Genomic DNA, 17,449 nt, shown 5'->3' with positions numbered 1-17,449 from the left:
CACTGCCTGCCTGGCCTGGCTGACCTACAACCGTCGACACAATTCCTCAGTGATGGGAGGGTAGCAGAGGAATCGGAAGCCATATCTGCTCTCGGCTGTGCTCTGTACTGACAGGGCCACCATGGGGCAACTCAGGTCCACACCTTTCCGGCATACCTGCAGAAAACACTGGAGCCTAAGAGCCCTGTGGACAGGCAGATCAAAGAGTCTTGGCCATAGCATCACACTCACCTGGAACTTGCGTTCCTGCCTACCCAGTGAGTCCTCAACAAGACACACTCTTGAGACACTCTCTGGGATCACTGGCAGGAGCTCTGATGTCTCAGTCTTCACACATTCCTGCTGTGCAGGAACTTCCCCAGGGGAAAGAAGCTTTCGGGTGCTTAGGAATGGCAAGATATCCCGGGTGTCTGTAGGGCGAAGAGGTCGTGAAGCCCTGAGTCCACTAGTGCTAGAGAGCCTTTGCTGACGAACACCTGGCCTGGAGACACAGGAATGACCTGAGGAGTATCCTAGTCAGTTCTATGCAAAGGTGGGTGTATACAAGCTAGCATGAGTGAGGGAAGTAGTCCTGTCCAAGGTAACACCTACACCTAGGGAAGGAAGAGACAGGTTTTGGAAAGCAGGATCAGGAGCTTGTGCCTACCCTGGCTTCTTGCGCCTGGCCCCAGCATCCTTTGCCCGACCCTTCTGTGGTGATGAAGGTCGAGAGTGCTGTTCACCAGGGTCAACATTGGGCTCGGACTCCGAGAGCGGGAAGTGGTCAATGGACCAGTCAGTGTTATCGGTGAAGATCTTTGAGCCCAGAGTAACGTAGGGCGCAGCTTGATGCTCACTGAGGACCTACAAGGCCATCAGGTCATGTCGGTCACTCTAATTGGGTGAGGCCAACTGGCTCAACTCCTTGGCTGGGGTTAGCACTGACCTGGCCCTGGGGGTTGACCAGCGTTGTCACACAGCCTCGGCTAGACTGGAATTGGAAGGGGTCCTGGCCTGAGGACATTGGCAGCTGCTTCTTGGTCCTGCTGGTTCCTTCACCCCATACCTAGGGAAAGGCCAGGTACTAAGTGAGGAACGGTGTGGGCTGGGACAAGGTAATGTGGGCTAGCAGGCAGCCGGGCTCTCACCGTGATGTGGTGCTGCGGGGCTAGCAGAGTATTAGGTGGGAATCGGTACATGCACACCGGGAAGTCCCTCACAAGCTGCTGCAGAACAAAGCCACCCAGGTCAACTGTCTCCTCCTGTGACTGGTTGATGATACGGATGTACTTGTCTCGGTGGCTCACAGCAGCGATCTTCAAGCAGTAGCCAAGTGGGCTGGAGCCAGAAAGGGATGCTGAGTAGGGAAGAGGGGTTCCAGCCACCCAGTAAGCTACCCCTCATACAGCCCTTCCCACATTTCCTGGTGTGCTCATGACTAGGCAGTCCTCACTTCAACTGGGGTCTTGTATATGGGTGGTGAAGGTCTGTATAGGACTCCAAAACAGTCCTGCTACACGAGGGTGAACGGCTTTTATGGAAATCTAGAAAAAGAAAAAATCCTTTATGGGGGGTTGGGGGAAGAACTTAAGAAAGAGCCCAGTGGGATGTTCCCTGGGAGGCCAGACCAGGAGGTCTACATAATAGGGAAACAGCCACTGGGTTCAGATCCTGGGCAGAAGCAGCTGAACACATAAACAGGACTCTGGGCAAAGAAGAGAGGCTAAAGAGTGAAAGGGAGATGCACCCAAATCCACCTTCTATATATCCACTGAAGCTTCTAGTGCATTCCTGCATCTGCTCAGAAGAAGCTAAATTTGTTCTCTGGGGTGGGTGGCCAGTCATCTTCTTTGCTCCAGAATGCAGAACCATCTGGCAGCTGCTGGTGTCAGACTCAGTACTTTCCAAGCTGCTGGTGTCTACCAAAGGCAAGTTGCTCCACTCCAGGGTCTTGGTAGGTTTCTCTGTGTGCTTGATGGCACCCTCGGAGTCCCAGGCATCCATTTCGGAGGTTGGGTGCTGGGACAGCCTGGGACCATGATGTTTTCACTGGCTGCTTTAGTTCCTAGAGCCAGGGCCCATGCACCCAACCCCAGCCAGCCTCCCCAAGGCAGTGGGAACCTGCTATGTGTTCTAGAAACTCAGAAGTCAGACTCAGCAACAGTAAATGAATAGTGTTGATGAGGACTTTGGAGCTCCTCCCCTTGTTCTGAACCCATTTTACATACTATGCATCATAGCTGAGGCTTAGGAGTTATGTGACTTAGCTGGGGACACTTAAGGATACAGTGAGAACTAGTCCACTTCTGTCAAGCCAAGTCGTCCCTTCCCCTGACCCCTGGGGACTCCCTGACCAATGCGGTTACTTTTGATCCGAATGGAAACTCAAGTTGGAGAAGAGGTTGGGATATCGTTGGGCAATGCTGTTCCAATCTACATCCTCCAACCGGAAACCCTAGCAGGAAATAAAAGGTTTGTGGCTCTCCTACTTTGTAGAGCTTCAGAGACCTTATCATACATGTGGAATGCCTCCAGTGGCAAGCCTTGCTCACCTCCCCAGCAGTGGGAACCTCAGCATACTCAGAAGAGTCACTGGGGTCCCTTAGAACCTCTGCAGTGACCACCTGCAAGAAGGAACCACAGACTAGCTGGGGTCTTGAAAGAGGTCACCCTTCCCCTCAGGGCCTCTCACTTTTGACCTTAACAGCACTGTGTGTGTACTAGATGAGGACTGTTCCTTGTGGAGACATCTCAAGGGAGACGGGGTTTCTCAGGCAGGCCAGGAGCCCCAACAAAGAAACCTGCCCACAGAAGCATGCTGCTCAAGGTGTATTGGAGAGGGGTGCCTGAGAGGTATTAGGTCAGGAACACAAACTCACCTCCACACTGCCAGTCTGAGACCTCAGCGTGCGTCCCACCCAAGAGGAACGGGCTAGCTGCAGAAGGCATGACTTTTGAAAGGCCTGAAGCTCAGCCTCTAGCTGCTGCATTGCACAGAGGTTCTGCTGCAGTTTCTCCTCCAACTGCTGTTTCTCCTGATGAAGAATTCCTGCCAGTGAGCGAGGCCTCCAGCAGCCCCACCTTTCAGACCAACCCTAGGTGGGTAGTTACAGCCTGCCAAGTCATTGTCCTGTTCCCTGATCCCACCCCCTCACCCGCTGAGCTTGTTCCTTCTGTGCTTTCAGCTCCTGGGTAAGCTTCTCGACCTGGTTCTGCAGAAATTTTTCTTGTCTTTTGGAGTCCCTGAGAGGAGGGGCAATCTTAGCAGTCTGGGTCAAGCAAGGGTTCCCAAGAGTAGGTTAGTAGTGAAGGAGGTCCCACAGCCACCAAACCCTGAAGGCACATATTATAACAGGCCAGTGCAGATTGAGCCCTAGCAGGTCTGGGCAGGGGTCTGCATGCTAGGGGGTCCGGTTACATTTCCAGCACACTAACTTATAGGAAGGTATGGCAGAGTGCCAAGTCATGCAAGGAGTAAAGTTAGAAGCAGTCAGGTAGAGGAGGGCTCAGTGGTTGAGGTTGGGGTCAGACAGAAACTAGGAGTTACAGCAGGGTAGGACTTGGGTTGGGCTGAGAGTTTAGCCACTGACCGCTCAGGAGGAATCCCTGCCACCTCCTGCAGGATGTAGTGGTATCGGGCATTCTGGCCATTCTGAACAGCACACCGAAGTGCCTGGATCTCAAGTTCTCTCTGTTCCCACAACAGCCTCAGGGTACATGGGTCCAGGGTTTCTGGGGCTAACCTGAAATTCCAGTCCCCTGTGGTTTGATCAGGCTGATCCCTTTGGCTGTCCCAGCCCAGGAGGCTGCCCCACCCCTGCCTCCTTACTGCTGCTTGCCGGAGAAGCCCACTGGTATGGATGTGCTCTGAGAACAGGAAGGAGCCCCTCTGTCCACAGGTGTGCCCACTGGAGACCCTAAGTCACTGCTGTCTGGCTGTACAGCTGCTGGAGCTGGGGCTACCTGCTCATCCTCAGACTCCTGGCAAGACTTAGGGGTCATGCTCGATGTTGGTCAGGAGCTGGGTAGGAAGGAAGCAGAATGGAGTCAGCCCTGTGTCCCAGGTGTGGGAACCAGAGAGGCCCAGCTAGCACTTGCCAGTTCTTCCTTTTTTTTTAAAGATTTATTTATTTATCTTATGTATGTGAGTACGTTGTCACTCTCTTCAGACACACCAGAAGAGGGCATTGGATCCCATTAGAGATGATTGGTTGTAAGACACCATGTGGTTGCTGGGAATTGAACTCAGGACCTCTGAAAGAGCAGAGCCATCTCCCCAGCCCCCTGCCAGTTCTTTCTGAGGGGGCCTACACAGGACCACCCAATCGGGCATAGAACTGCTGTTCATCCTTGTGTCCTCATCTGTTTCAGGCTAAGACAGTAGGTCACTTCCCGGGCAGCATGTTCCCAGTATATACATATATTCCCTGCTGACCCCTCTTTTCCCCCTTAACCACAGCCTAGAGCTAAAATTAGAGGTGCTAACCTTTTGCCTGAAACTCTTATTCATGTCTCCCCCCCCCCCCAAGCCCAGGAACTCACCACCACACTCACCTGAGGCCTAAACCCACAGAAGGCCTAGGGAAGGAAGCATTCTATACTGTTGCCATGGATTTCTGTACCTTTGGGGGGTAGGGTGTCTGTTACCAGAAGCCTCCAGGGAGACACAGCCCAGGGCCATGAGTACATTCTGTGCCAATATGGTTTGGATTACTACCCACCCAGCTAAGCTAAGGAGGCCCAGGGAACTATATAGATCCCTGGAACCTGTCCCTAGCCAGTAGTGATAGGCTGGTACTAGCAAACAATGATATCCTATGAGTAAATTCAGCGTGCGTGTGTGTGTGTGTGTGTGTGTGTGTGTGTTAGAGAAAGAGGAGAGTGGTATCTTGAGTATGTAAATGGTCCTAGGAAGGTGAGCTGATTAGGGGGCAGTAGAGGATGATGACAGGAGACTGTGCTGACTAGCCATCAAGTGAAGCTGTGTCTGATAGCGATCTACCTAACCCTTGAAAGCCTTATCTTCCTGTGACTATCTCCACACCTCTGGGCTCTCCCCAATGGTGGTTCCACTAGTGAACGCTGAAAGACATTGCTTCTGCCTCAGAAGTGAGACCCAGAAGGTTCCTTCTACCTTGTCTCTTCCACAGCCTCATACTTCCATGTTTCCTTATAGCCATAAGGGCTTGGGAACCCCCTCCCACAGCTCTGTGATTGGGGCAGAGCACATGGAGCTGGCCTGGCCTTGATTTAGCCCACCAGGACAACAGGGAAAACGCAGAAGCAGGGGCCCGCTTCAGGGAAAGACTGCGGTGGAGGACACTGGGTCCACTGGGGGAGGGGAGAGGATGGCGCTTCAAACAAAGACCCCAGGGTCTTTGTCCCAGTCAGCCTCAGGGACGATCCCCTCCCCCACCAGGGTGCAGGGCCCATTAGACCAGTTGGCCCCTAAACTCCACCTCCCTCGGGTAGCAGCCGGAGATGGGATGAAGTGGGGCCCGGGGCGTTCATGGCCTTTTTCTTCCCGGTGTCCTCAGCCACAGATTCCTAAGGGAGCAGGGATAAAGAGGCCTAGCCTGAGGGGCTGGTGAAGGGAGGGCGACTTTGAGCTCCGGTGCACGTCAGGGTGGCCGGATTCCAGTCAGGAGCCCTCTCTGTGGGCGGAGAACAGCACACAGAAAAGTCGCTGAGGAAGTTTACTTGGAAGCTGGGAACACACCTCTCCTGGGCCAATCAGCCCAGAGCGAACGCAGCTGCAGACGCGCTTCCGCGTTGCCAACAGAGGTGAGCTTCCCGGGAGACTCTGTCCGGCCACTACCTACTCAGGGCCCCGCCCACACCTGGTTGCCTCCGGGGCGGGACCGAGTAACGAGCCAATAATAGGGCGTGGTGGGAAAAAGATCGCCAATGGGAGTAGGTATAGGGCGGGAGACACACGCCTCTGAGCTAATGGGGTGCCGTGAGGCGGGGCGTGAAGGCCGGTAGCCAATGAGGCCGTGAGGTTCGGCGCGCCGCGGCGCTGGGGCAGCAGGTTGAGGCGGCACCGAAGCGCCTAAGTCCCGGAGGCCGGCAAGTACCCAGGTGAGCTGTGCCGGGTCCTCGAGACTCCTGAGCACTGGGCGCGGCACCAGAGAGCCGTCTTCGACCGAGGAGAAGAGGATCTGGGTGAAGGGACGCGTGGTGGCTCTGCTGCACCTGCGTCTGTCTGCTGTGGAGTGGGACGTCTGGATCCCGCGCTGCCGGGTATCAGCCGAGAGGCGGCAGTGAACCCCCCACCCCGTTGGGCGGGACCACCAGAACTCAGAGCACTGGCTGGACGGGAGGGACTGCGGAGGCAGAGGGACTGGCGTGGGGCAGAGGGAACTCCTCTGGTCTGGGGTCGGTTTGGAGATGGAGGTCTGTCTTGAGTTGTGACTCTCAGCTTCTCCCAGGCCCAAGACTGTTCCTTCCCTGGGGGGGGGGGGGGCGTTTCCATGACTGTGGACTGCATTGTATTTGCATAAAATAGCTACCAGGTGCCTGGGGACAGCCGCCCGCGTGAAAAGGGTAGTGGCCTTTGAGCCAGGTGACGGGAAACAGGAAAACCTGGACCTGGTTAATAATTCGCCCTGTTCCTGGAGTGGGGTGGGTGGGGCAAGAGGAGGCTGGTGAAGGAGGGGACGCCTCAAAATGCTCATGAGGGCCAAACTAGTTCCCCAGCCACTCCAGGAATGTGTGGCCTGCGGGTGGGGCTGGGCACCGGAGGGCAGGGCTGAAGGGCCACAGTCCTGGGCCAGTTGTTGTGGTAAACCAAGAGAAGAGGAAGGCCAGGCTATGGTGGAAGCAGACCTAGCCTGACCTTATGGCCTGTGCCTTCCCCACAGGACAGGGATGGTCTTGGAGCTTGTGGCCATGGAGCTGAAAGTATGGGTGGATGGCATCCAGCGGGTGGTCTGTGGGGTCTCAGAACAGACCACCTGCCAAGAAGTGGTCATTGCATTAGCCCAAGCTATAGGTGAGTTCCCTGGGGACAAAGAAACTAAACTGGTGGGCTGTGGTCCAGCAGCATCTTCCCTTCCAAAGAGGGTGGGGTTGACTCCCCTTTAACTGCTCTATTCTTCAAGATAGAGGGAACATAGGCTGAACCTGTCTTTTGTCTTTCCTCTGTAGGCCAGACAGGTCGATTTGTCCTTGTGCAGCGTCTTAGGGAGAAGGAACGACAGCTGCTGCCACAGGAGTGTCCAGTGGGAGCCCAGGCCACCTGTGGACAGTTTGCCAATGATGTCCAGTTTGTCCTGAGGCGGACAGGGCCCAGCCTGTCAGGGAGGCCCTCCTCAGACAACTGTCCACCCCCAGAACGATGTCCAGTTCGTGCCAGCCTTCCTCCAAAGCCATGGGCAATAACAGGTCGTGAGCCACACAGAGCACTGACCTTCAACCTTGGATGTCCCAAGCTGGTCCCCAACCCATCTATCCCTGAGTCTGCAACCCCTGTAGGACCCATCCCAGACTGCTTTGCAGACCTGCAGAGCCTAGAACTCAGGATACAGAGGAATACTGAGGAGTTGGGCCATGAGGCCTTTTGGGAACAAGAGCTGCAACGAGAACAAGCCAGGGAGCAGGAGGCACAGGCACGCCTGCAGGCATTGAGTGCAGCTACTGCTGAACATGCTGCTCGGCTGGAGGCCCTAGATGCCCAGGCCTGTGCCCTGGAGGCAGAGCTTCGACTGGCTGCTGAGGCCCCTGGTCCTCCTTCAGCTACGGCATCCGCTGCTGAGCGCCTACGCCAGGACCTAGCCATCCAGGAGCGGCATAGTCTGGAGATGCAGGGCACCTTGGCCTTGGTGAGCCAGGCACTGGAGGCTGCTGAGCACGCTCTGCAGGTGAGTCCAGATCTAGACCCCTGTCAACTCCCTACCTCTGCTACACAGTTAATCTCAACTCTCCACCTGCTGCACCGGAAGTCTGGGCATCTGATATGGAATCAGACTAGGGTGCTTGTTGTATGTGGAAAAGAAGGTAATGGCCTTCTTCCTGAAGGTCTTGTGTACCCCCAGGCCCAGGCTCAGGAGCTGGAGGAGCTGAACAGGGAACTCCGTCAGTGCAACCTGCAACAGTTCATCCAGCAGACAGGGGCTGCATTGCCACCACCTTCACAGCTGGATAGAACCATCCCTAGCACACAGGTCAGAGTAGTTCCGGGAAGAGGTGATGGTGGGGGCTACCCTAGGTCTCAGCTCACCTGCTTTCCCCACAGGACCTTCTGCCTCCAACTAGAGAAGACCTCCTCCTGGGAGCCCCCCAGAGCCACATCCTAGCATCCAGCCTGAGTCCTGAGGGTATGTTTCTCTCCCTACTCCCACCCCACCCTTCCACCCCTCATCCATGGGGAGGGCCCAGCTCTGGTCTCAGCCCATTCAGCCTGTGTCTTTCTCACAGTTCCCCCCATGAGGCAGAGCTCCTGGAGGTAGCAGTTCCTGCCCAAGTAGGGGTCATGAAGACAGAAGAGCCAGCACAGCTGGGATGAGCCACCTCGATAGTAGAGAGTATGGTCACAGGCTTTTCTCTAAAGCTGTGATGTCCCGTGGTTCCTGCTTCAGGGGGGAGGAGTGCTGGCAACTGTTATCCTAGTCTCTTTTAAACCTCCAAGTCCCCTGAAAAAGTCAATGGGCACAGTTTGGAACTTACCAGGCCCCAAGGGCATGGGGAAAAGTGTGGGCAGTGTATTTATCCTGTGTGTGTGCCTGCCGTGTACTCCACTGTATGTGTGCTGCCTTCCTTGCCCTGACAAACCTCAATAAATTACCTTTCAAAGGTGCTTAAGGGTGTCCCGAAGTTGTACTACTAAGCTCTGTCTGCAGTTCAGAATTTGAGGGCCCTGGCAAGATGGACTCCAGGGGAGAGCACAGACAGGATTGCAGAGAGAGGCCATATTAGCCTGGCTCCTGGGGTTCCAGAACAGCTCTTCCTGTACCCAGTGCTATCCTTGTTATTTTGTAAACTTACAATTCAGGATCGCTCATGGATATTGGGGGGGCAGTGTGTGTGTGTGTGTGTGTGTGTGTGTGTGTGAAGCTACCATAATTGTAACCATATCTCTGGTTCCCATTAAAAAGAAACATCATTTTAATGGGAAAAAAAAAAAGGATTTGAGGCCCACATGGTGGCTACTGCTGGGTTCTCAAGAAAGCACTGTAGCTCCTAGGGCCCCATGCTATGAGTGTTCCTAGGGGTATTTACTAGTAACCCCCTGGCCTAGGTTTTTTATCTGGACCTTTCTTCCATGACTTTCCTTGTTTGGACTATGCACCACCAGTGTCAGGAACTGAGGACAAGCTAGACCTGCCCATCAGGTTTGCTGAGAACTTGTGGGGGCGAGTCCTAGACTCCTAGGTCAAGTTTGTGACTTCTGGATTGGCTAGGCCCAGGGAATTTTCCCTAGAAAATTTTGTTAGCCCCAAGGTAGATATGGGCATTAAATGGGTAGGGCTGTTCCTCTGTTAGGGTGAGTGTGAAGCCTCCAGTGCTGACAACGGGGCAAGGATGCTTCCCCAGCCCAGTTCACTACTACTCTGGCTCTTGAGCTGATAGTGACCTTTTCCAAAATCTTGGTTACACAGGCAGGCCTCGCCTCGTGTTCCTAGCTCCTGGGGCTGGAGATTTTTGTGAGGATCAAAACCATGAGTGACAAGATAGGTATACCATAGACTATGAGTCTTCACACCGTATTAATGAGGACACTTGGGATCGACTCAGCTCTCTCTTCAGCTGGCTCCTGAGCTAGGTTCAGTGTTCCCCCATCTCTTCTGGGTCAGACAGAAAGGGGGTGTGAAAATCCTGTGATGGAGGAGCAAGGAAGCCATCCATGTGAGCTAAAGAGAGCTGCTCAGCAGCCAAGGCCTCTAGGAGCTCACTCCGCGAGACACAAAACCATATCTTCCTTCCTTCCTTCCTTCCTTCCTTCAATTTTCTTTACTCTGTGTGGCCCTGGCTGTTCTGAAACTCACTATGTAGAGCAGGCTGGATCTACCTGTCTCTGCCTCTCTAGTGCTGGGCTAAAGGCACGTATCGCCACTGCCCAGCAGACCATACTCTTGCCTGAAGCAGGAAACAGGGAAGGGAGAGGCTAGGCAGCAAAGGGAGGCTCCTGATCTGGTGTCAGCAGAGGAGAATGCTCCTGTCTGCATTCCAGCCTGAGCCCACTGTAGCCTAGACCTGCTTAACCTGTGGCCCCAGAAAGGGAGGGTCAAGCAAAAGGTCACATAGAATGGATCCTAGAGAGCAAAAGCCACTAGGGATGTGTCCTTGGTGGCAAGATGGGTCTAAGGAATCTAGTCCCCCTCCTGAAGCCCTACCCACAGGAAGGAGGGTTGAATGGATTTCTTGGCACTGGTCCTAAGCCCATTATGGTTCATCTCCCCAACCTAAGCACAGACTAGTGGATGTAGTACCCAGAGACCACCCCACACAGAGCTAGGCAGGGGTAAGCTGTATCCTCATTTGAGTCTGACATGTTTTCCTAGCAAACATATACCACATGCTCCCTGTGTCCTGAAAAGTGCTTGTTTCTCCTGAGGCCCCTGCCCAGGCCAGGTCCAGCCTGTAGGATGCTGTTCCTGGCGGCACTAAAGAATTCCAAACCTTTTTCTTCCAGTAGCCACTATGCTGTGAGGGGAAAGGCTGGTAGAGTTCTGCTCATCCTCCACTGTCTTCAAGCAGACAGACTCCCATACTCCAAACAGTTACTAGACTGCTTTGAACCACCAAGCAAACCTTTGAATTAATGAGAAGTTTACTTTGGAATTTTGTAACTTTACTTTGGAAACAATGGTGTGATGTATGCTGAAGCAAAGAACAGAAACTGCCCACAAATGTCTGCTAGAAAGGTCTGGACTCAGCCTACCCCTCCATCTCCAGGGACTGGCTTGGCTACAGATGTCCTGGCCCTGTAGCCTATAGCTTCCCTGGGTAGCCTTTTCCATTTTCAGGTGGACTTGAGAACACCGAGCAGGAGTGCCCTGGGAAAGGTCTGTCCCAGGAGCCCACAGAGAGATCTATGGTACTAACTCCCTCCCGAAAGGGGCAGGATCAGGCAGAAGCATTTGAGCTGCTAATGTCTTCCTCGAGGTGTCCCTCAAGAGGTGGGTCCTGTTGGCTGAAGTTCACACCTGTGCCTGTCCAGAGAGTCTCTGGGCTTGATGATTTCGACAGTGGCTCTTCTGGGGACTGCACAGCCTGGAAACCTAATACACATAAGAAAGTTCCCTCCAAGAAGGTTATCTGGCCCAAGCTCAGTCCCACAGATGCAGGGCAGAGAAGCCCCCAGCCCAACGTGTCTCAGCTGGACTCCCACACGCAGGCCTGTCTGTAGGTACAGTCTTCTAGTGGCCTGCTACCCTGTCTCTCTGAACCCAGGTGCCCTTCCTCTTCCCCAGAGTGGCTGCCTGCCTGCCGCCCTGACTCGGGTCACTGAAGGGCCAGGGGTTCGCGCTGCCCAGGCACAGATCAGCCGCTGTCACACGCACAGTGGGTCCGGAGCAACGCAGTGTGCAGTGGGCAGTGGCTGTCCTGAGCCTGGAGGGACTGCCTCGGCGGGTGGGCAAGTGGAGGAGGGGTCCCCCGCCCTCATCCCCTCTAACTTGGGCAACACAGCCACTCCTCACTTGTCCCGCCCAATCCCCATATACCCTGAGAAAGGCAGCCTGGAAAGCATCCCCCACCCGCTAACTTTGTAACCCTTCTATTTCACCTGCGACCCCGGCGCAGGGCCATAGCCAGCTCTTGGATCAACTTCAGTGGCGGCAGTGGCCACACTCACACACAAGGCGGGCCCCAATCGGGTCCGGTTGCCCCGCCCCCATATGCAAATAATCTATCTTGCAGCCAATAGCCGGTCTAGTAGGGTCCACCCTGCAGAGCTGCAGCCAGTGAACACCAGGGGGAGGCATCACGCCCCGCCCGCCGCTGAGCAACCCTTCGCGGGTGAGGCCGGCGCGTTCTTTTCTGCACGTCGGCTTGGGGAGGAGCTGCCACCTGCTGGGCGGGGCTTGCAGGGCGGCCTCGCAGGACAGTGTCTCCCTGTGATTGGGCGTTGGTACAATCCAAGGCTTGTCCTTCCCTGGAGCCGTGGTACGGCCGGGACTCTCTGCATCTGGGCTTGGAGTTGGCACTGCTCCCTGATAGTGGAGTGCTTCACCCGCGCAGCGCAATGAGACAGTTGGACAAGGCAAGCCCTTTGAGGCAAAGAAGCAACAGCCCCGCCTCCCAGACTGATGTTTAGGCTGGCCGGTTATTCCCCTACCCAATCGAAGGACTGTCCTCTTCGGGAACTCACAACTTTCCAGGCGCACGTAGTCCTGACAGTGACCCAGGGGTGGCCTGGAAAGCCAGGGACACCATGCACTCGGGAGGCACGTACGCCCCTGCCTTTCTCCAGACCCTGTAGATCCTTAAAGATAATGTGTGCTCATCTGGCTGTGAGGAGGGAGTTCTGTCTCTGACTTGCCTGGAAATCCCAGGGGTCTTCCCCCCCACACTCCCTTTTCTACGGTGAGATTTGCCTTTGCGGCACAGTGTAAGCGACCTACTCTGGAGGGAGAGTTCCGCCGAGCGCTGGGTTCTCAAAAGTCGAGGAAAGTTCCAGGGCCAGTTATTGGACTCCTAGGAGGAGAGCCAAAGCAATGGGATGGAGGTACAGCCAGAAGAGACAGACCTCCTTCCCTACACACCTCCCTCACCCCAGGTTGTTCCTGTGGAGAAATCATAGGGGCATTTAGCTCTTAATCTCTCAATAAGATGCAGCAGCTGCTCTTTTGCTTCTGAGGCAGAGATCATCTTTTCCCCTTCCTGTCTACCTCAACCAGTCTTCCACACCATCCTCAGAGATATCCTCCCAGGACAATCTTTCCTTGTTCGAAGCAACTCCAAAGGTCACCTTTGTCCACCACAGATGCCCTGGTCCTTGGCTCAGGGGCCAACCTCCTCAGCTTAGCCTTCTGCCCCTCAATCCTCTCCCTTACTTTTGTCCTCTCTGTTTCTTTGGCCTCCATATATCCTGAATCTTATAAAGTCTAGGCTAGAGCCAGCCCGCTGTCAGAAAACCCAGCCTAAGCAGCTAAGGACTGAGGCCCTACCATGTATCTGATTCAGCCCAGACCTCAAGGGCTTGGAGCCAGAGGACAAATTCAGATGCAGAATGTTGGGCATTGTGGCTATCTAAGGATGTAACACAGAGAAGCCAGGAGCTGACTGAGTTTCCACAGAGGGTCAGAAATTGAAGAGTCAAGTTGAATGTCCTGATGAACCCTTTAGAACAGCGGAGAGATTAGAGGTAGAAACAGGAGGGTATGATGCAAATGTCGGGCCAGCCTTCTGAGAGAGAGACAGAGAGTGAAAGAGAAAGGCGTTGATCACGTGAATCCTGAAGGAACTTCTAGGAGTTATTGGGAATCCTGAGAAGGTTCACATCTTGAGGGTAAGGCTTAGGTTCAGAGGAAAGATGGTGTCCCTGGTCTTTGTTTTTGTCTCCCAAGTACTAGAATGAAAAGTATATGAAATGAATGAATGAATGAATGAAAAGGGGCTGAAGGATCAGTTGAACTCACTCCTCTTCAGAGGAACTGGATTAATTCCCAGCACTCACAAAGTGGCTTAGAATTATAACTCTAATTTTAAGGGATTCAATACACTCTTCTGGCTTCTGTGGGGATCTGGCACATACATGGTACACAGATAAACAAACTCTAAGGCACTCACACACACACAGAGTTTATACTCTAGCATGCAGGAATGAGAGTGGATATTTGAGGCCATTATGAATTTAACTGCCAGGCCCTAAATCCAATGACAGTGTCCTTATAAATGGCTATAGAGAAAACACAGGCACGGAAAGGAGTCCATGAGGAAATATAATGTCTTCAATGTCAAGGGGAGTCTGAGAAACACAGTAAGTTTCTCCATACCTATGTAGAAAGCATGGCCCTGTTGGCTGGCTTAAATAATTCTGACATCTGGTGTCCAGAACTACCAAAGAATAAATTCTGTTCCTTTAAGCATACAACTGCCTTGGCTGCAACTCCCCTACCTCCCTTGTTCTTATCCAGACCACCTTCATTACTGCCCTTGCTTCAGCTCCCTTTGGGAATCCTGGGACTGGTCAGTATTCTCTTGTTTTGTTTTTTGTTTTTTCCCCTATTTAGGTTTTGTGAGACAGTTTCTCTCTGTGTAACAGCTCTGGATGTCCTGGAACTATTACTGTAGACCAGGCTGGCCTGGAAATTCACAGAGATCTGCCTACCTCTGACTCCTGAATGCTGGGATTAAAGGTGTGTGCCACCACTGACTTTGTTTGGCATTCTTATTCCTAGGTATCAGGTAAGGCAGAAAACAATGTCTAAGCTCAGTGTTGACCTAGCTCTGTACTACTCACTGTTCAGATGACAGGGGAAGGAGCTAAATCCTCTGGAAGAATAGAGGGAACACACAGCCTAGTTACATACATCTATACATGTCAAGAGCACGTATGCCATTTCTGTGTCTTTTCATGCATGCAATAGGATCAGTGTGTGTCAGTATACATTAGGAATCCAGTAGGCACCTCCCGGTGCTGGCCTAGGTGAGCAGGTTATATTCTTATGTGCATACTATCAGGGATATGTAAGAAATGGCCAGTAGGTAACACTATTAGCATGCATAAGTCATGGCATTGATGTGAGGGTGGGGTATATACAATAGAGACTGTGCTGGTCATCAGTGTGTGGGAGGATGAGTGAGAATTTTAGATCATCAGGGATTTTTTTGGGGGGGGATTCATTAGCAGGTAGGATGCAGAGATATGTGTTTATGTTCTCAAGGCATACTACTGCTAGATCTGATTGGTCAATACCTGTGTTACTTGCACTTTACAGGTAGAGACAGAAGGATTGGGAGTTCAAGGCTGTCCTTGGCTACATAGCATGTTTAAGGCCAGCTGGGACTATAAGAGACCCTATGTCAAAAAAAAAAAAAAAAAAAAAAAAAAAAAAAAGGTACTACCTATGCTGGGTTTTGCCTGGCCTGGCAATGGACAACTCTCTGATGGCACCTTTCCTCCCACACCTAATAAGCATGGGTTGACATGGCTGTATAGGTTGTGTACCTCAGAGATGCCAAGGAAGTGTTTCTCATGTGTCACTGTGGTGGCATTTGTTTATTATATACGTTTTTCTTTTTCAGCAGCCTTCTCCCACAATAAAGGCAGCTGCAGAGAAAGGCAGGTAGAAGGACCTGGCTTTTGTCTATGTGGGGCTTCAGGTTCTTTAGGGGCTGTTAGTCCTTCTCCTTCCCAGGAGATCCACTGGGTGTTTACAGGTACTCCAGAGTCCAACAATCTTCACTAGGTAGGCAATGTTTGTGCAGACAATCCAACATGTGTAGAGATCCATGCTGAGAGGGAAGAAGAGGCATTTGTTTCAGGCACACCCCCCTTTTCCCCTTTTTTAAAATCATGCTGAACACAAAATGAAGCTTTCTTCCTATATTTACCCAACCAGCATTCACAATGGCCTCTGCAGCAAGCGTACTCAACATCCATCCTATCTTACAGCAATGGACACTAAGACACAAAGAAGATGAGAAACTCACCTAAAGCCACACAACTGAGGGTCAAAAGTACCTGAGTCTAGAGCCTCCTCCATCCAAATGCAACTGGATGGCCCACAGGAAGGAGAGGACAGACAGAAGGCGTTCCGAGGAAACTGTCTCTGACACCGTCCTTTTCTTTATATCCAAGCAGTAGCAATACTTTTTTTTTTTTTTAAAGATTTATTTATTTTATATATAAGTACACTGCTGCTGTCTTCAGACAAACCAGGAGAGGGCATCATATGCCATTACAGATGGTTGTGAGCCACCATGTGGGTGCTGGAAATTGAACTCTGGTTCTGTGGAAGAGCAGCAACCACCTCTCTAGACCCACCATTAGAAATATTGATACTTCTCCTTAAAAAAACAAAAAAGATTTATTACGTATACAGAGTTCTGTCTGCATGTATGCCTACAGGCCAGAAGAGGGCACCAGATCCCATTACAGATGATTGTGAGCCACCATGTAGTTCCTGGGAATTGAACTCAGGCAATGCTCTTAACTTCTGAACCATCTTTCCAACTGCTATATTTCCCCCTTTTAAACTCCCTTGAATTGTTTCTTCTTAGCTACTTCTACTTATTGCTCCCTTCCCAGCAAATTTACTGCATAGTCACTATGCTGGCTTTTGCCTGTTCAGTCTTCCTAGTTTCTCCTTACTTCCTCCAGGCAGCCTTTGCCCCTGGGCAGGGCTGACACTGTCAGAGCCCCAGTAGCCTCTATACCTTACTCCTAGCACCATCTTTCTTCAATTAAGAGTCTCATGTAGTCTGGTCTGGTTTTGAACTCCCTATGTATGCAAAGATGGCCTTCTATATACTCTTGCCTATACTTCCAAATCTAATTTATTTTGTGCTGGGGATGAGCCCATGGCACTGGGTATGCTAGTAAAGCACCCCTTCATCCTAGCCATCTCCCCTGCTCCAAGTTCTTTCTTTCCTTTGTAGCCCTGGCTTACTGTGTGCACCAGGCTAGCCTTGAACTCACCTGTCTCACCCTGAGATTAAAGGTTGTGACACCATGTCCAGCCCCAGACCTCTTCTTGATGCATGTGCTTGTTTCTCCTTTCCTTGTTTTATTCAGCCTCTCACCCATGAGTTTCTTGGCAGAATCTCTGGACTTTTTAGCACTGAAAGTCCCAGGTTCCAATGCTGGTCCCCATTACCACCACATTGTATCTCCAAGGTAGCCTTTTGCTTTTCTGCTCTCTGGGGATAGTCCCTTCCAAGTAGACTCCTCTCTTCTCATCTTCACATTCTTCCTTTCCCCTCCTCCCTGCCCACTCACATTCACCTTCTCAGTAAATCTACAGTCTGCCTTCTATCCCTATCAGAGGCCATCCCTTCTGAGCCACAGTGGTCCCTGGACCATAAAATGGACGGTTGAGTCCAGTGAGCCATTACTGCCACCTATTCAGTACCTCAGTGCCCTCCGAGTTCCTCAGCCTCTAGGTCAGTCCCAGTTTTGTGGTCTGAATTTTCCCCCTCAGCCAGTGGCAAGTCCTCTCCTGCTTCTGCTCCTAATCCTACTATGCTCCATACTTTCTCCCCTCCCACCAGGGCTTTGCCAGGCGGCGCCTCTAGTTCCATTCCTTCTATTAATTATCTATGCCATACAATTAAGTTCTTCACAGTGTTCACAATTTACAGGGTCTCTCCTCGCCGGGCTGAAGAGAAGGGAAGAGAGCGCAAATACAGGCAGGACCCATCATGATTTACACACCCTCCTTGAAGGGACCTGGAAGCCCCAAGGGACATCAAGAAGCTTTCCTCTAGCGCTCCTGCAGTCCCTGGCTGCAGCCAAGTCCGCCAGCAGAGGGCGCTGACGGGGAGGGTGGGATAGTTGTGGGCGGAGACGGTCGGGGGCGTG

The 17,449-nt window shown here is 52.5% G+C and overlaps 2 protein-coding genes across 3 annotated transcripts; one reads left to right on the top strand and one right to left on the bottom strand.

Annotated features, from left to right (window-relative positions):
* Positions 1 to 24: 24 nt before the first annotated feature.
* LMNTD2 (lamin tail domain containing 2) lies at positions 25 to 3,981 on the bottom strand (the record flags this gene model as incomplete). 2 transcript variants are annotated; one of them, XM_080911675.1, is made up of 13 exons in its annotated part: positions 25 to 156; positions 232 to 481; positions 647 to 843; positions 926 to 1,045; positions 1,128 to 1,317; positions 1,433 to 1,523; positions 1,737 to 2,008; positions 2,346 to 2,434; positions 2,532 to 2,603; positions 2,859 to 3,014; positions 3,135 to 3,248; positions 3,566 to 3,722; positions 3,809 to 3,981. In XM_080911675.1, 13 exons carry the CDS (start codon positions 3,979 to 3,981, stop codon positions 25 to 27), a joined length of 2,013 nt encoding a protein of 670 aa, XP_080767801.1. The 2 variants fall into 2 exon arrangements, with proteins under 2 accessions (XP_080767801.1, XP_080767802.1); XM_080911676.1 differs by having other exon boundaries at positions 3,135 to 3,222; positions 3,570 to 3,722.
* Positions 3,982 to 6,849: 2,868 nt separating this feature from the next.
* On the top strand, positions 6,850 to 8,534 carry RASSF7 (Ras association domain family member 7; the record flags this gene model as incomplete). The annotated part of the gene is made up of 5 exons (XM_080911664.1): positions 6,850 to 6,973; positions 7,129 to 7,841; positions 8,016 to 8,144; positions 8,216 to 8,297; positions 8,398 to 8,534. The coding sequence occupies 5 exons, from the start codon at positions 6,850 to 6,852 to the stop codon at positions 8,427 to 8,429; spliced, it is 1,080 nt and encodes a 359-aa protein (XP_080767790.1). The 3' UTR covers positions 8,430 to 8,534.
* Between the last annotated feature and the right edge of the window lie 8,915 nt (positions 8,535 to 17,449).

This window comes from Micromys minutus (genome assembly GCF_963924665.1).
Source record: "Micromys minutus genome assembly, chromosome: 2".
NCBI classification, from domain to species: Eukaryota; Metazoa; Chordata; class Mammalia; order Rodentia; family Muridae; genus Micromys; species Micromys minutus.
This window is presented reverse-complemented; position numbering and strand designations above follow the sequence as displayed.